The sequence below is a fragment of the Somniosus microcephalus genome, chromosome 5 (assembly GCF_052327205.1).
Source record: "Somniosus microcephalus isolate GS21.2 chromosome 5, FLI_Smic_1.0, whole genome shotgun sequence".
NCBI classification, from domain to species: domain Eukaryota; kingdom Metazoa; phylum Chordata; class Chondrichthyes; order Squaliformes; family Somniosidae; genus Somniosus; species Somniosus microcephalus.
This window is the reverse complement of record NC_140991.1, coordinates 320,638,568-320,663,061: the sequence shown is the minus strand read 5'-3', so window position 1 is coordinate 320,663,061 and position 24,494 is coordinate 320,638,568. Positions and strand designations below refer to the sequence as shown.

The window sequence follows — 24,494 nt, the reverse complement described above, 5'->3', positions numbered from 1 at the left end:
CTGATAGATCCATCCTTTGATCTTCAGCCGGCCTACTGTAGCAGCATCTATATTTTATACTTGCTCCTTCTGTGTTGAAAATGCGAATTCAGAGGGTGGAACAGCGCTTTGGAGCAGAGCGTTGATCCACGGGTTCGTTCTGACCCGTACTCTCAGTTACTAATCTCAGTCACACCATCATGGGGAAAAGGCAAACAGATTCCTGGCACTTCACAACAGGGTAAATTGAATGACCGCCCCCACGAACGCCCCCCACCCTCTAAAGCCTGGCCCACGAATGCTGGGGACCGACCCCCGCTGCGGCCTCCTGCCACTAGTTCTCCTGCCCGCTAACCGACCAGCCTGTCAGTTTGGCCGGCTGCCAGGCAAGAAATGGAAAGAATATAAATTAATTGGGCAGGATTGCAGCGTTTCCCCCCAGCACTATCCCCGCACCCACGTAGATATCTGGGCTATGGTGCCCTTTGATTATTTCCCACAGTATCTGGGCATTTCCAGCAAGGTAGCACTCAGAAGTGGGAGCTTTGGCTGATGTTCTTGTCTCTCTAGACAGGGATGCTGCGGTAAATTGCTGCCCCTTTGCTATTTCCCCAACTGAAATATACTAACCCAACAGAGCCCGAGGATCATATATGGGCCCATCCTGGTCTGCAGGGCCCGGGCCCATCCTGGTCTGCAGGGCCCGGGCCCATCCTGGTCTGCAGGGCCCAGCCCCCTCCTGCTTTAAACAGCTGAGCCATTGGGGGAGCCAAGACTGATTCTTAGAAACATAGAAGATAGGAGCAGGAGTAGGCCATTCGGCCCCTCGCCTGCTCCGCCATTCAACGCGATCATAACTGATTCTTGTTTTGTTTTCAAATGTGCAGTAGCCGAGAAAGATATGCCTCGGTTTCACGTCTATTTTGAGAGATGCATCACTAAAACAGATTATCTGGTCATTTATCACATTGCTGTTTGTGGGAGCTTGCTGTGTGCAAATTGGCTGCCTTCGTTTCCCACAACAGTGACTACACTTCAAAAAGTACTTCATTGGCTGTAAAGTGCTTTGGGACGTTCGGTGTTCATGAAAGGCGCTGGAGAAATGCAAGTCCTTTTTAAGAGCGAAATACTGTTGGTGCTCCTGGGCAGTAATTCAGTAACATTATCGAAGGTGGGGCCTTATGCAGATGCTCAACAAGACCAATGTATGGGCAGGGATCCTGAAACTCCCTCTTGCACTCACACAATAAACCAGCAAGTCAACAAAGTGAAGGAGCACTTTGGGTATTGGGTGAAAATTTCCATATTCCTTGTTTTAAAATTCAGACAAGATGGGGGCAAAATGGGATCGCGCCCACTTGGGGCGCGAACTTAGCGGCCGGAACAGTTAGCGCCCCCGTGCCTGAAATTCACTGGTAGCGCCCGAAGAGGGAGGCGGGGCGCTACTGGAAGCGTCTCACCTCCCTCTTGGGGCGCTGTAAGTGAATATCGCGGCGGTACGTGCCGCAGCACGACTGCAGGCCTGCCTTCCTTTAATAAAGGGGAGAGGCCTAGCGCAGCGCGTCCCGGGGCCCAGCTGGGCCACCAGGGATCGGGAGTGCCAGCAAAAGAGCCCGGCACTCAAGAGAAGTGCCGGGGTCACAGAGCGCAGCCGGCACTCCGCGGAGGGGCTGCACAGGAGGCCGGGGACAGCAAAATGGCTGCCCAGCACCTCTTCTTTAATTTGCGCCGCCCCGGCCGCAGGTAGGCCCCCCTGACCCCGTCGGACATAGCATCCGGCGGTAAGTCGGGGGGTGCTGCCAAAGATCGCGGCTGGGACGCAAGCGGGGCTCTGCGCATGGTGATGACATCATTGCCAGAGGTGCAGCGCCACGGGGCGCTAACGGTTACCGCCGCCGCTAACCTCCTGCTGAATTTCACGGGAGGCGTTAACGGCACCGCGCCCGGGCGCTAGGGGCTTTGCGCCCCGTTAACGCCCCCTAACAGGAGGCGCAAAGCAACCGGATTTTCCCCCGATATCTTTCAAGCAAATATTCTGATGCCCTAACACGGTATGTTTTAGTGATGCTCGTCACCTGGGGGCAGAAGGCTTTTGTTACGATTCAGACTTTTTCCCAACATCCTTGCGTCCACCGCCTTTTCCGTCACCAGACTGAGCCCCGATGAGCTAAAACCTGTGTCCTTATACCTGCTGTGTATGGGTTAGAAAACAATGATCCTTTAATTATGGGATTAGCTCACTGTCATGGTATTTAGTTGGAAAGTAATTTACCATCAGGCCAATCCTGGTTCAAGCTATTTGTCAGATTACCTAGTGCACAAGATACTGAAATACCACAATAGTTTTAAGAAATGATTGAGCTATAATTAGTCCAGAAAGGGTTAATGTGTCTTTTTCTGAGCTGGCTTTATCTTTTAGACTTAGAATCACAGAATCATAGCACAGATGGAGGCCATTCGGCCCATCAAGTCTGCGCCGGCTCTTTCGAAGAGCAATCCAGCAGTCCCACTCCCCCGCTCTTTCCCCACATCCCTGCAATTCTTTTCTCCTTCAAGTATTTCTCCAATTCCATTTTGAAGGCTACTATTGAATCTGTATCCACCGCCCTATCAGGCAGCGCATTCCAAATCCTCACCACTCGCTGCGTAAAAGAGTTTTTCCTCCTGTCGCCTCTGGTTCTTTTGCCCTCTGGTTATCGACCCTTCAGCCACTGGAAACAGTTTCTCTTTATTTACTCGATCTAAACCCTCCATGATTTTAAACACCTCTAACAAATCTCCTCTTAGCTCCAAGGAGAACAACCCTCAGCTTCTCCAGTCTCTCCCGATAACTGTAATCCTTCATCCCTGGAACCATTCTAGTAAATCTCTTCTGTACTCTCTCCAGAGCCTTAAAGTACTTATTTTTGTCTCTTGGTCAACCTTCTTGATCAGAATGCAAATTCCATTCCATCCGTGGAGCTCCAGCAGAATGAAGGTTGAGCAGCCAAGGTTTTGGTTTATACCCGGAGACGTGATTCATTTCACCGGCATTTCTTTTGAAATAAAGTAATCAACTGAGAGTTTAACAGATTTTACTATAGTGAGGTTAATGTCAGGATTTAGCCACTTCCTGCAAACATTTCTCCCAAATGGCACTTTGTCCCTGCGATGGACTCCCCGAACGGTCCAGCATTCATCGAGAGAGAGAATCGCAGCTTCCACTGGCTGCCGACCTCGCAGTAACGTTTCAATAAGTGGCTCCAGCCACAAAAAGAAGTTTATTGACTTGACTGATTCCTGAACAAATGTGTTGCTGGTTTCCCGCGGCAACAATGATTTTAACTTCAGGCAGGATAATGGGCGGGCAGGGGGCAGACTACAGCCACCGCCCACCTTGTTTTTGCCACATGAATCTGGAGCCATGTGGAAGCATAGGCACGATGGGCCAAATGGCCTCCTTCTCTGCTAGGAATGATTCAATGACTTACATTCGGGCTCCGATGTACCACCCAGATCCCAGTTCGTATATTACAAATAGCGCCACCCACCCCTGCCTGAAACAAGCGGGCGCTCTGGCGGTCTGTCCCAGAACCCTACCCAAGATGGCAGAAATTTGTCACAGGCTTATTATTGGCAATAACAAGCCGTGGTCTCCGATCCCATTGCAACTATTTCCTGGTGTGGGGAGTGAGGATTTACGTACTGTATTTAGATTTACTGATGATGGTGTTCAGGTATTTTTATCTGTGGAAATGATGTTACTTACTGATGGTGAGGGTTAATATAAACACCCAGCTGTGCAAGTAATTATTACCCAGATGGGCTGTTTATTAAAATTAAATCTGGGTTTAGATTGTGGAAAACAACATGAAGCCCAGTCTCACTGAGGACTAGACTTTAGAATATGGGAGGGTTTTGGTTTGAATTTATTCAAGAAACAGTCTGAAATACAAGATGCACTGCAGCAACTCGCCAAGGCTCCTTCGGCAGCACCTCCCAAACCCGCGACCTCTTCCACCTAGAAGGACAAGGGCAGCAGGCGCATGGGAACACCACCACCTCCAAGTTCCCCTCCAAGTCACACAGCATCCTGACTTGGAAATATATCGGCCGTTCCTTCATCATCGCTGGGTCAAAATCCTGGAACTCCCTCCCTAACAGCACTGTGGGAGTACCTTCACCACACGGACTGCAGAGATTCAAGAAGGTGGCTCACCACCACCTTCTCAAGGGCAACTAGGGATGGGCAATAAATGCTGGACTTGCCAGCGACGCCCACATCCCATGAATAAATAAAAACAAAATGTGTTATAGACACCTTTTGAGTTGCGTTAACAACACAGCTTTAATTGTGTGATTGGACGATCAGGAACAGTTACAATTTACTAATAACTTTGCCTCGTTGCTCATTAAAATAAAGATTGTTACTGTTATGTTAACACATCGGGGAATGACTGTGTTCAGTGCAGTCATCTGAAAATGGGACAGTTAGCAAATTGCTATTCTGAAAATTAGACTGCAGTGATGATAGAACAAGAGGCAATCCGTTATCACAAAATGTCTGTCAAAATGTTACAACAGGTCATACACTTGTACCAAAGAATTGAGATTTTTTTAAAAATCCAATTGTGACATTTGATTTCAGTCATTGCAGCATAGGTCAGTATGCAGCATAGGTCTGTGTGGAGTTTGCACATTCTCCCCGTGTTTGCGTGGGTTTCCTCCGGGTGCTCCGGTTTCCTCCCACAGTCCAAAGATGTGCGGGTTAGGTTGATTGACTATGATAAATTGACCCTTAGTGTTAGGGGGATTAAATACGTGGGGTTACGGGGATAGGGTGGGATATGTGTCGGTGCAGGCTCGATGGGCCGAAATGGCCTCTATCTGCATTGTGGGGTTTCTGTGATTTCTGTGAACAACGGTGTCCATTAGTTCAGCAGGATGTTCTACAATAAACTATACATTAATCCACAAGAGAAATACTAAAGCTTTAATCAGTGTGCATGCTTTCAAATACTGATCTGTACTGCGCCAGTTTACAGTCCTGCCTTGGAACATTCCTGCATTCTGTTGGTTTGCCTGTGGATGCATTTAATTTACTAACTTATTATTTCTGAGCTTACATCTATTTACTAATTTCACTGTTCTCTCTGTCCCTTCCTCTGTTCTAACCAAACAGAAATATTCTGCCATCTCTCTCTGCAACATCACAACAGAGGCGTTGAAAGTCATCAATGCTACAGAGGATCTGATTGGGGCGACCACAGGGGAAAGTGCTTCCCTGTCACAGTCATGTGCAGGAAGAATTCCGACAGAGAAGAACGCAGTGAAACTTGAAGAGCAGTTCTCTAAACTAGAGGAAAATGTAAGGGCAGCAAATAATATCCTGTTGGATTTTTTTTGGTACAGTTAGCACCTCCCAAACCCGTGACCTCTTCCACCTAGAAGGACAAGGGCAGCAGGCGCATGGGAACACCACCACCTCCAAGTTCCCCTCCATGTTACACACCATCCTGACTTGGAAATATATCGGCCGATCCTTCATCGTCGCTGGATCAAAATCCTGGAACTCCCTCCCTAACAGCACTGTGGGAGCACCTTCACCACACGGACTGCAGCGGTTCAAGAAGGCGGCTCACCACCACCTTCTCAAGGGCAATTAGGGATGGGCAATAAATGCTGGCCTTGCCAGCGACGCCCTCATCCCAGGAACAAATAAAGTAAAAAGTGCAGTTTAATAATTGGAACTTTATCTGGACATTGCTAAAGTGTACTTTCACAATACTGTTTTCAACTAAACTAGAAGGGAAAATGAATGGATATAAAATTGGAAATTAACAACAAAGTAGAATCGGACCTGAAGATCAGGACAATAGGGGCTTGTGTTGACCACATCAGCGAGCGGCACAAAAATTCACACCTTTAGAAATAACTTACATTGATATAGCGCCCTTCACAACCTCAGGACATCCCAAAGCCAATGAGTTACTTTTGAAGTGAAGTCACTGTTGTAATGTAGGAAACGCGGCAGCCAATGTGTGCACAGCAAGCTCCCACAAACAGCAATGAGGTGATGAGCAGATAATACCTTTTATTCTATATGCTTTGACGCTGATCTTCTGTAACCATGAACATCAATCCACAACCTGGTTTCTAGTACAGCTCCCTGGGCTTTAGAATACTCCAGTCCTCTCGTACTGGCCCTGCTCCTGCCAGCGTGTACTTGAAAAATGTAGGGAAGGGTTCCCCTCTGCAACTAATACAACGGCAAAATACTGCGGATGCTGGAAATCTGAAATAACAACAGAAAATGCTGGAAACACTCAGCAGGCCAGGCAGCATCCATGGAGAGAGAAACAGAGTTAACGTTTCAGTTCCGTGACCCTTCGTCAGAACTGGAAAAAGTTGGAGATATAACAGGTTTTAAGCAGGTGTTGGGGCAGGGAGAGTGGAGGAGGGGAGGAAGGGACTAAAGGGACGGTCTGTGATGGGATGGAAGGCAGGAGAGATTAAATGTTGCAAATAGGGATGGCAGAATCATCAACAGCTGCCACCTGAAAAAATGGGTCAGGGGTTATAGTCTGAAATTGTTGAACTCAATGTTGAGTCCAGAAGGCTGTAAAGTGCCTAATCGAAAGATGAGGTGCTGTTCCTCGAGCTTACGTTGAGCTTCATTGGAACAGTGTAAGAGGCCGAGGACAGAGAGATCAGAGTGGGAGTGAAGCGGAGAATTAAAGTGACAGGCGACCGGAAGCTCGGGGTCCCCCTAACGGACTGAACGGAGGTGTTCCGCAAAGCGGTCACTCAATCTGCGTTTGGTCTCCCCAATGTAGAGGAGACCACATCGTGAGTAGCGAATACAGTATATTAAATTGCAAGAAGTACAAGTAAATCGCTGTTTCACCTCTGCAACTAGTTTTCTCTCCTCCTTCCCCCTCACCCGGTGAACCTCACAAGATCAGCAAACGTGTCACTGAAGAAGTCAGATTTTAATTGCTTCTCCATCCCGATGAACCTAGAGCAGGAGGAAACCTTTTTCCTCTCTGTGTTCAGTTTTCTCTGTAACGTTCCCGTATATAAATGAGAGTGAGTGCGCTTCACCAAGCCAAAACACAGAATCATAGAATCATAGAAATTTACGGCACAGAAGGAGGCCATTCGGCCCATCGTGTCTGTGCCGGCCGACAAAGAGCTCTCCAGCCTAATCCCACTTTCCAGCTCTTGGTCCGTAGCCCTGGAGGTTCCGGCACTTCAAGTGCATATCCAAGTACTTTTTAAATGTGATGAGGGTTTCTGCCTCTCCCACCCTTTCAGGCAGTGAGTTCCAGACCCCACCATTAAATTATGAGGGGCCTAGATAGAGTGGATAGGAAGGACCTATTTCCCTTAGCAGAGAGGTCAATAACCAGGGGGCATCGATTTAAAGTAATTGGTAGAAGGATTAGAGGGGAGTTGAGGAGAACTTTTTCCACCCAGAGGGTGCACAACTCTTGGCATACATTTCTCAAATGGAACCCATTTTATGTTTCCAAATTCTACTATAGAATTCTGTAACACAAACAAAAGATATGAACTTATTTTTCATATTTACAGATTAAATTTAACCACTGGTTTTCTGTTTTGAAGAGGATACTTCTTGAACTGAACTTTCAGATCTTGTTGTAGGACTTTGACTCATTCTAGGCTGAGCCTGCAGAGAATTTTTCTCCAAGGGCTGACCTTGATCTACATTTGGACTCTACACTTTCAGACTGTTTGTCTGCCTGACTCGGGCTCAGATTTAAATCCTGACTTTGTCTTGGACTTGTTTCTGGTACGTCTGATGTAGGATTTGCTTCTGGTACTCTACTTGTAACTAGACTATCTGACTCATCAGAATAAATTGAATCATCCCAGCTTTCAACTCCTTCCACATCTGTAGGTAAGATATGATCAATGTGAATAAACCTAACCTTTCCATGATCAAACATCTTGACCAAATACATGCGAGAGCCTCATATCTTCACTACTCTTCCTGGTAACCACTTTAACCATTTATGGTGTTGGTTCTTCACTCTAACCTTCTGGTTCAACTTCCCACTTCTCTCTCTAACTCTACCTTTATCAGGACTCTCTTTCTGCCTTGATTGTTTCCCTTCTACGGACTGTGCCAAGTTTGGCTTTAACAACGAGAACCTGGTTTGTGGCTGTCGTTTGAGAAACAACTGGTATGAGGAGTATTCCGATAGGTAATCAGAAAATTTGCCAGTTTGTGGTCCAACGACAGCTGACGTTTCTATGGATTTGGATCCAACATTTGCTCGATGAGGGCACGTTTGACAATTTGTACTGTGCGCTCTGCTGCACCATTTGAAGCAGGGTGGTACGGTGGAACTTTGCTATGTTTCACGCAGTTTCTGCTCATGAACTGTGTGAACTCTTCTGAACAAAATTGCGGCCCATTATCAGACACAATTTCTTCTGGGAGGCCGTAAGAAGAAAACAATCTTCACAAATTGTCTAGTGTTTTGCTTCTTGTTATTATCTGCATCGGAAACATCTCTACCCACTTTGAGTGACCCTCTATCACTATGAACAATTGCTGTCCTTCTAGCTCAGCAAAATCTACCTGTAACCTTTGCCACACTCTGGGAGGCCATTTCCATGTCTGTAATGGTACTGATGGTGGTTTCTTGCTCACCGATTGACATGTTGTACACTGACTGACTATGTACTCTCCTGGCCAACATAAGTAACTGCGTGCAAAGCTCTTAGTCAAGCACATCCCCAGGTGCTGGTCATGAAGATCTCTGAACAATTTAGACCTGAACCTATTTGGGATAACCACTCTTGCTCCCCACATGATACAATCTTTATCCACTGACAATTCATTCCTGTGAACGAAGTATGGATGGATATCTTCCTCTGATACCTGGTTTGACCATCCATTTGCTATGTAATCATACACTTTTGACATAATTGGGTCACGTTTGGTTGCCCTACCAATCTCTTCAGCTGTGACTGGCAGCTCATCAATGTATGAGAAACAGAACACTTCTTCCTTATTGGGTGTAACTTGTGATGGGGATGGCAACCTGGACATAGCATCAGCATTACTGTGATCAGCTGATCGTCTGTACTCAATGTCATACGTATACGCTGACAAAATCAAAGCCCATCTCTGCATTCGGGCTGCAGCTAAGGTTGGAACTGGGGTCTTTGGATGGCGGATTGCTGTCAGGGGCGTATGGTCAGTAACTATGATAAACTTACGACCAAACAAGTATTTGTGAAACTTCTTGACCTCAAAAATCAATGACACAGCTTCCCTTTCGATCTGCGCATAATTCCACTCACTGACTCTGAGAGTGCGTGAAGCAAAAGCAATTGGTCTCTCCTCCCCACTATCTAGTACATGAGAGATCGCTGCCCCAACTCTGTACGGAGAGGCGTCACACGCTAGATTGATCTCCTTAGATACATCATAGTGAACTAACATGGTACTCTCTACTAACTGGCTTTTACACTCTGAATGCTGTGTCGCATTCTTTTGACCACTTCCAAGGGATCTGTTTTCTCAACAGCTCATTCAGTGGATGTAACAATGTCGCCAAGTTTGGGAGGAACTTTCCGTAATAATTCAAAAGACCCAAAAATGATCGAAGTTCAGAGACTTTCTTGGGAGTGGGTGCATTTCTGATTGCATCCAGCTTTCCCTTGGTTGGATGTAAACCATCTTTGTCTACTCTGTGCCCTAAGTACTCCACTGAGTTTTGAAACAACTCACACTGGTGAGCTGTCACTCGTACTCTGTGCTTCTCTAGTCGTTTGAGCACTTCATTCAACACCTCATCATGGATTTGCCTGTTTGGTGCTGAAATGAGTCTGTGATCCAAATAACACACTTACCCCTTCAATCCCATGCAAAATTTGGTTCATCACCTCCTGGAATATGTCGGGGACAGAAGACACTCCAAATGGTAGCCTATTGAACTGATATAGGCCTCGGTGAGTATTTATAGTCAAGCATGACTTGAACTCTTCATCTAACTCAAGTTGTAGGTAGGCGTTTGTTAAATCTAACTTCGAAAAGATCTGGCCACCTGTCAGCATTGTGAACAAATCTTCCACATTTGGCAACGTATTGGGTAGATTACACTCTAGAACCTGGTTTACGGTTACCTTATAACCTTACCATCTGACTTAGGTACAACAACAATGGGTGTAGCCCAATTACTCAGATCTACCTTAGAGATAATGATCTCAATTTCCAGTCTTTTGAGTTCTTGCTCAACTTTCTCCTTGAGTGCGTATGGTACGGGACGTGGCTTGCAGTAAACTGGTCTTGTGTCCTTCTGCACTCTGACACTCGCCTTGAAGTCTTGGATCGGACTGCCCGTTTCACTGAACACCTTCAGGTACTGCTTGATGACATCATCTTTCGATGCAAATTTTGCTTCCAGATGAAAAATCTCATTCCAATCCAGCTTCAGCGATCCCAACCAATTTCTACCTATCAAGGCTGGCTTGACTCCTGCCGCTACTGTGAGAGGCAAGCTCTGACACTGATCCTTGTATTTCACTGGTACGGTGACACTTCCTACTACAGGGATTTACTCTCCTGAGTAGCCTCGCAGCTCTACCTTCGATTTCTCTAGTCGATAATCACACAACTTGTCACAATATAGTGATTCCGGTACAGCGCTCACGGATGTGGGTGTACCCTGGTTCCTGCGACATCTACTTGGACGACGATACCTCACGAATCGCTGTTAGATACCGTCGTGCTCCTGATGACGTGAATCTCCAGAAACTCCTCGTCCTGCTGCTTCTCTTCAACGGTATGTAGTGTCTGGCGATTTCTACTTCTAGCATTGCCAATCGGTTTACTCTTCGACACGCCTTCGCAAGATACCCAGTTTTCTTGCAGTAGAAACACTCTGCCTTCACATATGGACAGCTTTGAGTGATGTGTTGTCCCAGGCACCGATAGCACGACTTCAATGCACTGTTACCGTGGCCAGTGGCTGAGGCCTTGGGGCCCAACTGCCTTTTACTTTTAGCCTCGGTTGTCTGACGACTGGAAATGTTGCGGAACTCTCGGGAGTGTCGGTCGGCCATATCCATCGACATAGCTGTCTGACAAGCTAAGTCAAATGTCAAGTATGGGGTTGTCAACAATTTACTTCTGATACGTTCATTTTTCAACCCACAAACAAAGCGGTCACGCAACGCTCTGAACTGCCTCCAATGCAAGTAAATCCTTCCTTAAATAAGGAGACCAAAACTGGACGCAGTACTCCAGGTGTGGTCTCACCTGCGCCCTGTACAGTTGTAGCAGGACTTCCCTACTTTTATACTCCATCCCCCTTGCAATAAAGGCCCAATAAAGAAGCAGAGGCGACAGGAGGAAAAACCTTTTTACGCAGCGAGTGGTGAGGATTTGGAATGCGCTGCCTGATAGGGCGGTGGAGGCAGATTCAATAGGAGCTTTCAAAAGGGAATTGGATAAATACTTGAAGGAGAAAAAATTGCAGGGATGTGGGGAACGAGCGGGGGAGTGGGACTGACTGGATCGCTCTTCGAAAGAGCCGGCGCAGACTCGATGGGCCGAATGGCCTCCTCCTGTGCTGCACTATTCTATGATTCTACTAGACGCTGGTTAGAATGTGAGCACCAATCCCTGGGAATGCTGACTGGCAGTTTGTGGAATCTGATCCCTCGCTGCTCAGGCGTCTCCTCATGTGCCGGAAGGGAGGGGAAATTCACAGGAGGTAGTTTCACAGCGCCAGTCTCCTGCATCTCAGACCAGCAAGGTTAGGAACAGCATTGACGGTGGTCCAGGAGCAGGCTGCCTTCCCAATTGGCTGAGCAGCACATGTTGGATTTGGGGGAAAGCTTCTAGCAATATCTGGCAGAATGGAGAAGCTGGGAGCCGTGCTTTGGGTGGGTTGGGGGTGGGTAGGAGCTGGGAGCAGCGCTATGGGTGGGTTGGGGGTGGGAAGGAGCTGGGAGCAGCGCTATGGGAGGGTTGGGGGTGGGGAGGAGCTGGGAGCCATGCTCTGGGTGGGTTAGGGGTGGGGAGGAGCTGGGAGCAGCGCTATGGGAGGGTTGGGGGTGGGGAGGAGCTGGGAGCAGCGCTATGGGAGGGTTGGGGGTGGGGAGGAGCTGGGAGCAGCGCTGTGGGAGGGTTGGGGGTGGGGAGGAGCTGGGAGCAGCGCTATGGGAGGGTTGGGGGTGGGGAGGAGCTGGGAGCAGCGCTGTGGGTGGGTTGGGGGTGGGGAGGAGCTGGGAGCAGCGCTATGGGTGGGTTGGGGGTGGGGAGGAGCTGGGAGCCATGCTCTGGGTGGGTTAGGGGTGGGAAGGAGCTGGGAGCAGCGCTCTGCGAGTGCTGGGGGTGGGGAGGAGCTGGGAGCAGCGCTGTGGGTGGGTTGGGGGTGGGGAGGAGCTGGGAGCAGCGCTCTGCGAGTGCTGGGGGTGGGGAGGAGCTGGGAGCAGCGCTCTGCGAGTGCTGGGGGTGGGGAGGAGCTGGGAGCAGCGCTGTGGGTGGGTTGGGGGTGGGGAGGAGCTGGGAGCAGCGCTCTGCGAGTGCTGGGGGTGGGGAGGAGCTGGGAGCAGCGCTCTGCGAGTGCTGGGGGTGGGGAGGAGCTGGGAGCAGCGCTATGGGAGGGTTGGGGGTGGGGAGGAGCTGGGAGCAGCGCTCTGGGTGGGTTGGGGGTGGGGAGGAGCTGGGAGCAGCGCTGTGGGTGGGTTGGGGGTGGGGAGGAGCTGGGAGCAGCGCTCTGGGTGGGTTGGGGGTGGGGAGGAGCTGGGAGCAGCGCTGTGGGTGGGTTGGGGGTGGGGAGGAGCTGGGAGCAGCGCTCTGGGTGGGTTGGGGGTGGGGAGGAGCTGGGAGCAGCGCTCTGGGTGGGTTGGGGGTGGGGAGGAGCTGGGAGCAGCGCTATGGGTGGGTTGGGGGTGGGGAGGAGCTGGGAGCAGCGCTCTGGGTGGGTTAGGGGTGGGAAGGAGCTGGGAGCAGCGCTATGGGTGGGTTGGGGGTGGGGAGGAGCTGGGAGCAGCGCTATGGGAGGGTTGGGGGTGGGGAGGAGCTGGGAGCAGCGCTATGGGTGGGTTGGGGGTGGGGAGGAGCTGGGAGCAGCGCTCTGGGTGGGTTGGGGGTGGGGAGGAGCTGGGAGCAGCGCTATGGGTGGGTTGGGGGTGGGGAGGAGCTGGGAGCAGCGCTATGGGAGGGTTGGGGGTGGGGAGGAGCTGGGAGCAGCGCTCTGGGTGGGTTGGGGGTGGGGAGGAGCTGGGAGCAGCGCTATGGGTGGGGGCACGAGAAGCTTTGGGTCTGGTTAGTTAGTTGCAAACCCAACTGCCATTGTTTCTTTCTATTCTGTTTTAAAAGTCTCTCAATTCTAAAGCTTGAAAGTATTGAAAATTAAGTGGAATGCACCATTTATAACGTAAAAATTCAAAACGTACCTGGGACCATATCTCTGCACCCCCTTCCCCTCCCCCAGAAATACAGCACCAGCTGGACTGGGGTGGGGGGGAGCGGGGGGCATGTGAGTGGGTACAATATCTTACAGTTCTATATTTGGTGGCTACATCCCTAACTGGAGTGATCTTTGAGTCAATGCAATAGGGTTTAAATCTCCTATTTCTTATTAGGCAATTTAAAAGTAAGAAAATTATGACTTATTTTAATAAGAAGAACATAAGAATTAGGAGCAGGAGTCGGCCACTCGGCCCCTCGAGCCTGCTCCGCCATTCAATAAGATCATGGCTGATCTTCGACCTCAACTCCACTTTCCCGCCCGATCCCCATATCCCTTGATTCCCCTAGAGCCCAAAAATCTATCGATCTCAGCCTTGAATATACTCAACGACTCAGCATCCACAGCCCTCTGGGGCAGAGAATTCCAAAGATTCACAACCCTCTGAGTGAAGAAATTCCTCCTCATCTCAGTCCTAAATGGCCGACCCCTTATCCTGAGACTGTGCCCCCTGGTTCTAGACTCTCCAGCCAGGGGAAACAACCTCTCAGCATCTACCCTGTCAATCCCTGTAAGAATGTTGTATGTTTTATGGCACAGAAGGAGGCCGTTTTTGAGTTGTCAGGATTTTTGAATTGTGCCAATGTTTTGAAGTTGTTGGTCAGCTTTTGTTGGCTATTTCAGTTGGCATCTAAATATTAGCATAGTGGTTATGGTACTGGACTAGCCATCCAGTAATCTAGAGGCCTGGACTAATGATCCAGAGACGTGAGTTCAGATCCCACCACGGCAGCTGGGGAATTTAAAATCAGTTAATTAAATAAATCTGGAATCAAAAACTAGCATCAGTAATGGTGACCATGAAACTATCGGATTGTTGTAAAAACCCATCTGGTTCACTGATGTTCTTTAGGGAAGGAAATCTGCCGTCCTTACCCGGTCTGGGCTATATGTGACTCCAGACCCACAGCAATGTGGTTGACTCTCAATTGCCCTCTGAAATGGCCGAGCGAGACAGTCAGTTGTATTCAAGAAGTTGGCTCACTGGGATGGGCGCTAACTGCAGACCTTGCTGGTGACGTCCGCAACCCGCGAATGAATTTTTAAAAATTGTTTATAGAAAGAGAAAAAAACCTGCATTTATACAACACCTTCTCATGTCGCTCAGGAATGTCCCAAAGTGCTCCACTCTAACGAATTACTTTCAAGTACAGTCATTGTTGTTCTGTCAGCCTTGCCTCAGTGGTAGCACTCTCACCTATGAGTCAGAAGGTCATGAGCTCAAGCTCCACTGTAGGATCTGAACACATAATCTAGGCTGGCACATCGGAAGGAGTGCTGCACTGTCGGAGGTGCCGTTTTTCAGGTGAGATGTTAACACAAGGCCTTATCTGCCTACTCAGGTGGACCTTATTCTATGGCACTATTTGAAGAAGATCAGAGGGATTTATCCCAGTGTCCTTCAACTAATGACATCAAAAAGAGTTTATTAGATCATTCCTCTCGTTGCTGTTTGTGGGAGCTTGCTGTGCACAAATTGATTGCCATATTTTCTGACATAACAACAGTGACCACACCTCAAAAGTAAGTCATTGGCTGTATAAATGTAAGTTACTTCTTTGAAATCTGGCTACCATATTGTCAGCCATGGCTCATTGGGCAACACCCTCACCTGAGTCAGAAGGTTATGGGTTCAAGTCCCACTCCATAGACTTGAGTACAAAAATCTAGGCTGAAACGCCAGTGCAGTGCTGAGGGAGCGCTGCACTGTTGGAGGTGCCGTCTTTTGGATGAGACGTTAAACCGAGGCCCCAGCTGCTCTCTCAGGTGGATGTAAAAGATCCCATGGCCACTATTTTGAAGAAGAGCAGGGGGAGTTCTCCCCGGTGTCCTGGGGCCAATATTTATCCCTCAATCAACATCACTAAAACAGATGATCTGGTCATTATCACATTGCTGTTTGTGGGAGCTTGCTGTGCACAAATTGGCTGCTGCGTTTCCTACATTACAACAGTGACTACACTTCAGAAAGTATTGCATTGGCTGTAAAGCACTTTGGGACGTCCTGAGGTCATGAAAGGCGGTGCATAAATGCAAGTTTTTATTTTCTTTCTCTCATTGCTGTTTGTGGGAGCTTGCTGTGCACAAATTGATTGTCATATATTCTGACATAATTAGCGCCAGGCACTAATGTTTCTAAAATTCGATTTTGTGCTCCAGAAAGGAAGGGGAGCGTTAAATCAAGCCCCCCACTTCCTCTTGGAGCGCAATCGGCAGCAGGCGGGGCGGAGACTTCAGCAGTGTTGTACACTGGGCCGTGCAGCGCTGCCACGTTCAAAGGCTCCTCCCCTCCCTTAAAGGGAAGGGCCATCGTTGCAGGCTCTGCAATAGAACAATTACCTACCTGGACCAACAGGGCAGCCGCGGTCCCACGCGATCAGCCCAGCGCTCAAACAGAGAGCCGGGCTCATCGATCGCGGTCAGGAACCCGCGAAAAAAACAACAGGAAAGGTACGTTTTTTTACTTACCTCAGCCACCTCGCCTTTAATCATCGCCCGTGAAGTGGCCGCCCGCCCGATGCACGTCTCCTGCAGCTGTCGGTGTTTTCGCCCGGCGCTGCTGCAGGGGGCGGAAGTCAATTTCGGGTCCGGGGTGATGCGCACGGCGATGGGGCGGAGTGGGGGCATGGAGCGCGGAAAGCCTACAAGTCCGGGTTTCCCTGCGCGTTGTGGAGATTTAACGCCGCAGCGTGTGTGTGACATCACGGGCGGGTTCCCTGACTGGAGGTCAGCCTGATTGATGGTTGGCGGGGGGCGAGGAGGCGAGGGGGCGGGGGGCGAGGGGGCATGGGGCGAGGGGGCGTGCTGATAGTGGGGGAGCCGGGGGCGGGAGCACTCCTGCCCTTCCTGGCTCATAAGGGTCGCTTCCCGAGGCTGCCCTCGCCTCGCTGCAGCTGCCGGGACCCCCGAGGCCCGGGATCCCCCCACCCGACCACAGTTAAACCTGCTCAGTTGGTTCAATCCGAGGCTTCCAGCCTCAAAATAATATTTAACGGGCCAGCCCGCCTCCTGGGAACGGATTGGCTGCCCTCCCTCCTGTCCCGCCTTCGTTAAAAACAGACGTTGGAGGGTTGGGGGCGGGTTGGGGTCGGGTTGGGGGTGGGTTTGGGTCGGGTTGGGGGCGAGTTGGGGTCGGGTTGGGGGCGGGTTAGGGTCGGGGACGGGTTGGGGTCGGATTGGGGGTGGGTTGGAGGCGGGTTGGGTCGGGGTCGGGTCGGGGGCGGGTCGGGTCGGGGTCGAGGGCGGGTTGGGGTTGGGGCCGGGTTGGGGGCGAGTTGAGGGCGGGTTGGGGTCGGGATTCACATTTTTAACACTTTAACCTCCCACACGAACCCCAACCCACCTGTTTTTTGGAGTTAAAATTCCCTCCTATATTTCAGATATTCACTGAAATTGTCTTGATCATAGTGACACCCGGGTGAGCTCTTATATTGTCTGTTTTTTATATAGGTTTACATAGCAGCGGGCACCGTGTATAGTCTGGAGGGGCAACTGAATGACCTAGAGGATTGTGCACGTAGCATTCACAGTATAACGACTGAAACCGAACTCGCAGCTCTCGAGGACCAAGTGGCAACAGCAGCAGCCCAGGTTCATCAGGCAGAACTCCAGGTGAATGTCAAACCCACCGTCAGGCCAGGTGAATGTCAAACCCACCTTCAGACCAGGTGAATGTCAAACCCACCGTCAGGCCAGCTGACTGTCAAACCCACCATCAGGCCATACAGGGCACAGTATTATGCACAAGTCAACATGCAGCTGAAGACCCTCTGAACTTTGGGAAGCTCTGTGAAATTGTGTTGCCGTATTATGTTGGATGAGGGGCCGAATGGCCTTCCTGATCCATAATGATCTTGTGATCTGTGGACAGCAAATTGGCCAACATCCCAGATATTCTCAGCGCTAGTCTGGGTGGAGACCGATGTATGAATGACTCTGACGACAGTCACTGGCAGTGTTGGACGGATGTTACATATTGCACAGCGGTCTTCCTGAAGGAATTGACACAGCTCTGTCGATATGTTGCAGTTAAATCTCAGCATCCTTAGGCACAGCTCTGTCTTTATTACCAGGTAATACTGGAGAATCACTGTGCAGTAGAGAGGTAGGACTTAATGGTACGCCATGCATACCATTTGAACATAAGAACATAAGGAGTCGGCCATTCGGCCCCTCGAGCCTGCTCCGCCATTCAATAAGATCATGGCTGATCTGATCTTGGCCTCAACTCCGCTTTCCCGCCCGCTCCCAATAACCCTCGACTCCCCTGTAGCTCAAATATCTGTCTATCTCTGCCTTGAATATATTCACTGACTCCGCCTCCACAGCTCTCTGGGGCAGAGAATTCCAAAGATTCACGACCCTCTGAGAGAAGAAATTCCTCCTCATCTCCGTTTTAAATGGGCGACCTCTTATCCTGAAACTATGCTCACTAGTTCTAGATTCCCCCATGAGGGGAAACATCCTCTCAGCATCTACCCTGTCAAGCCCCCTCAGAATCTTATAGGTTTCAATCTCAGGAATTAACCTAGTGAACCTTCTCTGAACTGCCTCCAATGCAAGTATATCCCTCCTTAAATAAGGAGACCAAAACTGTACGCAGTACTCCAGGTGTGGTCTCACCAGCGCCCTGTACAGTTGTAGCAAGACTTCCCTACTTTTATACTCCAACCCCTTTGCAATAAAGGCCAACATTCCATTTGCCTTCCTAATTACTTGCTGTACCTGCATGCTAACTTTTTGTGTTTCATGTACAAGGATCCCCAGATCCCTCTGTACCGCAGCATTCTGTAGTCTCTCTCCATTTAAATAATAATTTGCTTTTTTATTTTTCCTACCAAAGTGGATAACCTCACATTTTCCCACATTATACTCCATCTGCCAAATATTTGCCCACTCACTTAACCTCTCTATATCCCTTTGCAGACTCTGTGTCCTCCTCACAACTTGCTAACCCACCTATCTTTGTATCATCAGCAAATTTGGCTACATTACACTCGGTCCCTTCATCCAGGTCATTAATATAGATTGTAAATAGTTGAGGCCCCAGCACTGATCCCTGTGGCACCCCACTAGTTACAGTTTGCCAACCTGAAAATGACCCATTTTTCCCGACTCTCTGTTTTCTGTTAGTTAGCCAATTCTCTATCCATGCTGATATATTACCCCAACACCGTGAGCTCTTATCTTGTGAAGTAACCTTTTATGCGGCACCTTATCAAATGCCTTCTGGAAATCCAAATACACTACATCTACTGGTTCCCCTTTATCCACCCTGCTCATTACATCCTCAAAGATAAATTTGTCAAACACGATTTCCCTTTCATAAAACCATGTTGACTCTGCTTGATTGTATTATGATTTTCTAAATGTCCTGCTATTATTTCCTTAATAATGGATTCCAGCATTTTCCCAATGACAGACGCTAGGCTAACTGGCCTGTAGTTTCCTGCTTTCTGTCTCCCTCCTTTCTTGAACAGGGGCGTTACATTTGCGGTTTTCTAATCCGCTGGGACCTCTCCAGAATCCAACCCTTTCCTGCTCTTGCTGATCCTGCTCTGCCAAGTCCAGTGTTCATGGTGCACTGAAAATTGATCTAGCTAATCAACATACTATGCTAATAAACATGATTAATTTTAATGGCCTAGAAATTCAGTAAGGCCCCGCCAGGTCTTCAGCGCCCGAAATTTAGCGCTCGCCCGGATTCCCGCAGCGCCCGCCTGAAATTCAGTTGCCACGGGCGAAGACGGAGGCGGGCGCTACTGCAGGGTTTGGCCGCCTCGATTGGGGCGATGAACGTCTATTTCAGCCGTCCAGCTGCCACTGCGCCACCCGATGCGGTGCGGCAGGCTGGAGTACTGCAGGCCTCCTCCTTCTCTTAAGGAGGAGCTGCCTGCAGCCGTGAGATCGCCGTTGGATTCTCCCGGCAAATGAGCCCGGCACCACGGAGAAGTGCCGGGCTCGCGGGAGTCAGACAGCAATGCAGCGGGGGGGTGGTGCAGGAGTCCGGGGAGGGAGGTGCGGCCATGCGGCCGCCGGGAAAGCGGCCGGCCTCCCCTCCACCTTTATGCGCCGGCCTTTCGGAGCTGCAAGGCACCGTTTTCAAAACGTTGTTTGCGGCCGCTGCGGGCGAGGCGGCCGCAACTGAAGTTGGCTTCGGAGCGGAATCGCGTTGTAACCGGGGCGCTGCGCACACCGATGACGTCATCGGTGCCGGCGCAGCGCTACCGGCTAACGCCGATGTTAGGGCCCAACTTAATTTCGGGCGATAAGAAACTTCAGGCGCAAACTACTTTATAGCCAATAAGTGGGCGCTAACGCAACTGAATTTCTAGGCCAATATCTCTTGTCCATTTAGTAACCCCTTGCTGACGGTACAGGGTTTAAATTTCACTCTTCGATAGCAGCACACTTCCAGCACATCTCGCATTTATTGCCTTGAGCAATCCTTGGAGACAATAGCAACTTACATTGATGTAGCACCTTCAGTGTAGCATAATGTACCACGATGCTTCACAGCTAGGCTCAGAGCTGAGCAGGAGCAGGAGGGAGATTAGGAGTGGTGGCTAGAGTGCATTTTGAAGAAGTAGAGTTTAAGGAGGGCTTTGAGGGTGCAGAGGGATTCATCGAGGCAGAGGAGTTCAGGGAAAGAGTTCCAGAGCATTGGGCCAAAATAGCTCAAGGGTCTACCACCGATGATAAAGCAGAGGGAGTGGGGAAACTGAGAATAGATGAGAGACTGCAAGCAGGAATAGCGGACAAGAACAGGTTGCAGAGGTAGAGAGCAGCATGTTGAATCATGGGGGGACGTGTAGACAAGGGTGAAGAATTCAAAGTCGATGCACTGAATGATAGGAAGTAAATGGAACTCGGCAGAAACAGGGGTGATAGGTGAGCGGGACTCTGTGCAGGGTAGGATGTGGATGGCGGAGTTCTGGATAAGTTGAGTTTGTGTAGGTGAAGCTTGGAATGCCACCAATGAGGGCATTGGAATAGTCTGAAGATGACAAATATAAATGAATGCTTCATTGCAATTGAAGGTAAGGTAGGGACAGAGACGGGCACTATTTCGGAGATGGAAGTATCTTGGTGATGGAGATGGGGTTTGAAGTTTACCTCAAGGTAAAGCAGGACGCCGAGGTTTCACACTGTCAGGGTGAACATGAGCAAGCCTTGATAAAAGGGAATGTGCAGATTTGAGATTTATTGCACAAGTTTAGAAATGCTCCCTCTCCTGCATAGATTTTATTAGGAAGTCAGAAATAAAATATATCTGTGAAGTGAACACATTCACTCTCCAAACCGAAGGAGATTATTCGGATGTGTTCCTGGATGAGGAAAATAGAGAAGAAAAAATATATATATTTATTAAATAGCAATATAAAACAACTGGTCACTGCTGCACTTATCAATAGTGACTCTTTAGATCCATTGTCAATAATTGATATCACATTGTGTATCATTTATCCACTTGTCAGGTTTCAGATATTGAGCGTAGAATCTCCGCTCTGAATGTGGCAGGTCTGAATGTCGTTCCCTGCGAGCGACTGCTGAAGAAACGTAACTACCCGGATGTGAAGGTAACAGGACAGTTTGGATGTTGAGATTGTAAGTCAAATAATGAACATTTCCTGTTAAACTGGCTTGATTGTGGGCAAGTCCCTTTTCTGTTTCGTTTTAGGCGGAGACCATTGATTCTTCAAGGCAACAGAGGAGGAAGCTTCCAGCACCACCAAAGCAAGGTGAGCAGAGAGTGCATCATAGTATAGCTCACGTTCTGAGAATTCCCGTATTCATCGCAACTTAGAATAGGCTTGATGAAAAGTTAGATAATTGTTAATTATAATTGTCTTTTCATAACAAATACACTGACTATATCTATTACTGATCTGGTAGAATCATAGAATCATAGTATTTAAGACTGACAGTATTTAGAGGGGAACTTTAAAGTACAAGGAGTTTTCTTTTTATTCGTTCCTGGGATGTGGGCGTCGCTGGCAAGGCCAGCATTTATTGCCCATCCCTAGTTGCCCTCGAGAAGGTGGTGGTGAGCCGCCTTCTTAAACCGCTGCAGTCCGTGTGGTGAAGGTGCTCCCACAGTGCTGTTAGGGAGGGAGTTCCAGGATTTTGACCCAGTGACGAGGAAGGAACAGCAATATACTTCCAAGTCAGAATGGTGTGTGACTTGGAGGGGAACTCGGAGGTGATGGTTTTCCAATGTGCCTGCTGCCCTTGTCCATCTAGGTGGTAGAGGTCGCGGGTTTGGGAGAAGCCTTGGCGATTTGCTGCAGTGCATCTTGTAGATGGTACACACTGCAGCCACGGTGCGCCGGTGGTGGAGGGAGTGAATGTTTAAGGTGGTGGATGGGGTGCCAATCAAGTGAGCTGCTTTGTCCTGGATGGTGTCGAGTGATACTCCCCTGACATTGGTCCCTTAGAAGTAAATAGGATTGCCATGAACGAGCCCGACATCAGTCCTGTAAGTGTATACACAAGGCTGACACATTCTTAGCTTGACATCATTCCTGTAGGAGCATATGCAAAGGGTGATGAGTACTTAGCCTGACAGCAGTCTTTAAGGTAGGGATTAGTTCAGGAGTGAGGTGTATTTATCATCCGTTAGTGAGTGTAAGGGAAGAAAAGCAATGGCTTGGTCGATGGAATAAAAAACCAAAACACAATCTCAGATGAGATTAGAAACCACTTAAGCTTTCCTATTGCAGTCTATGGCATAATTGAGACCCCCATTCGATTGTTTTACAGCTTTTTAATACTTTACTGCAAGTCAGCTCCAATTCTGTTCCTCATGGCTTTTGGCATCATCATGTATTTGTTTAGTGCGGTCATTATAGAGTTTTCATGTAAGTGTAACTTTTTTCCATTAAGATTATCCTGATTTCTGTTAGCAGTCAACCTCTTTCCTCCTCTGGTTCACAACAACATGTTTCGAGTCAGCACAAGACGCTTCGTAGTGGAGTGTACGGAACAACCTTTATTGATACGCAGAAAGGTGATTGGCCTTAAGTGTTTTCAGAGTATGGCCCTTCAGTTTCTGTATCTTTTGAGCCTTCTGAGATCCTGTTGAAAGCCCTACTCCTTTTATACACCGTATCTCGACTACATCCAAGGAAAATTCATGGATAAGACTGTGTGACGTACCCATTCCCAAACTCTTTGAAAACAGATTATTCATGAAAACAGTTTGCAGTTGTTCACTTCAAAACTACTTCCCCTAAACAAGACTTTCTGACGTAATAGTCCTTGAACCTTTTTAAGAAAAAGCTTTACCAACTGTTATCTGTAGCTAATGGATTTGCTACCACTGTCTTATTACCCTAAAACTAAAGTTACATTTTATTACCTTAAAACTAAAACCTTAACCATTCATGGGTGACGTCATAACTAACACCTAGGCGGAGAAATTCAGTATTGCCCCGTTTGGAGTGCAATTATCGGCCGGGCGCAAAGTTTAGCGCCTGGCGCTAATTATCGCCTCCGACTGCAAACTTGGCTTTTATCGCCCCTGGAGGTGATTGGAGCGCTAAATCAGGCTCTACACACCTCTCTTAAGGCGCTAACGCCGAGGAGTGAGGCGCTACCTCAGGGTGCTGGCAAAGCTCATGTGATGTCAGTCAGCAATGGAACACAGACACACTGGCACCGGCCAGTTCTTAAAGGGGAGGGTCGATCTTGTTCTCCATCCACACCCTGCTCATTGCAGCCTTGAATCTCGGCCTGGAGAGACCTGTACATCAAATCTGCTGGAAAGAACAATGGAGAGGCCCAGGGAAAGAGCTCAGAGTGCAGCCCCCACAGTCTCTTCTAAATCGTTACAAGGAAGGTCAAATCAAAATGAACCTGCAAAGTGCTGCTCAGTACCCAAAACTCCTTCACACAGCGTTGAATCTCTCCAGAAGTCTCTCTCTCTCTCTCAGAATGCGTGGTGCAAAAATGTCGCTGACAAAAAAAGGCAGGAAGCGGTCGCCTTTAAATAGCACTCCCCCAGTCCCTTCCTGACTGCAAAACGCTCCCCTCAACCTGTCGTTGCTAGCGGCAGGCGGTAAGGCAGGGGGCGCCACTCAATATCCGGTCCGGGGCGCTACCGGGGCGTTGCACGCTCAACTGACGTCACGATCTGCGGGCGCAGGAGATCGTGGTGGTAGTGTTTAGCGCCACCGCAAAATGTCTAGTAAATTTCACGAGCGGCACGAACATCACCGCGCCCGGTCGCTGGTTGCTAGGCACCGCATTAGCGCCCTCTTAGGGCGCTAACGGGAGATGCAAAGCAACCAAATTTTTCCCCCTCATTTCCTTACACAAACACTTGATACCTCAAAAAACAAGCAAAGCATTCCTTTTACGACACTTCAACATCATCCTGCATATATTGGAAAGCCTGTTAATCCAAGATACAAAGAAGCTCGACTGTTAAACTTTTAACTCTCACAAAGTCCAACAATTTCCAACATGGCCGCTCCAACACAACACGGTTAGGTTTTGAAATAGAGCCAAACAACAGTCTCCGTATTTGTGCAATTGATTTAGTTCTTCAGCAATCAGTGAACTTCATCACTCGGACCACATAATGTCATTCTAAATGGGACATAATGTAATGATGCAGAAAACTAAATAGGAAAAGTTATACTCCAAACAACATAAAATCTCATTAGAGTTAAATTGCAAATCTAACAAAGAACGAATAGTTTCAGAGTGTTTGCTCTCTGGATTACAGTGAATCTTTCAGATAATAAAGGCTAAGCACACAGAAGCGTGCCTCAGTACCCCAGCCTCAGTTATAGTTCCTGTAAGAAAGTTTGAATTGCTTGCTTCACTTACATAAAGTGTCTTTGATTAAAAGATCAAATTATTTCATTTCCGGATTGATTTACATAGGATTACTCAGGATATATGGCACAGAAACAGGCCAGTCGGCCCAACCAGTCCGTGCCGGCGTTTATGTTCCACTCGAGCCTCCTCCCGTCTTTCCTCATCTAAATCTATCAGCGTAACCCTCTA

At 48.7% G+C, this 24,494-nt stretch overlaps 1 protein-coding gene across 3 annotated transcripts in view; it reads left to right on the top strand.

Annotated features, from left to right (window-relative positions):
* Positions 1–24,494, top strand: part of LOC147117917 (rab effector MyRIP-like) — a 604,936-nt gene that overhangs the window by 565,646 nt on the left and 14,796 nt on the right. For all 3 annotated transcript variants that reach the window (XM_085989323.1, XM_085989324.1, XM_085989322.1), the window contains 4 exons: positions 5,141–5,326; positions 16,929–17,090; positions 20,957–21,058; positions 21,160–21,220. In XM_085989323.1, coding sequence (XP_085845449.1) covers positions 5,141–5,326; positions 16,929–17,090; positions 20,957–21,058; positions 21,160–21,220 — 511 coding nt within the window. The remainder of the gene's footprint in view (positions 1–5,140; positions 5,327–16,928; positions 17,091–20,956; positions 21,059–21,159; positions 21,221–24,494) is intronic.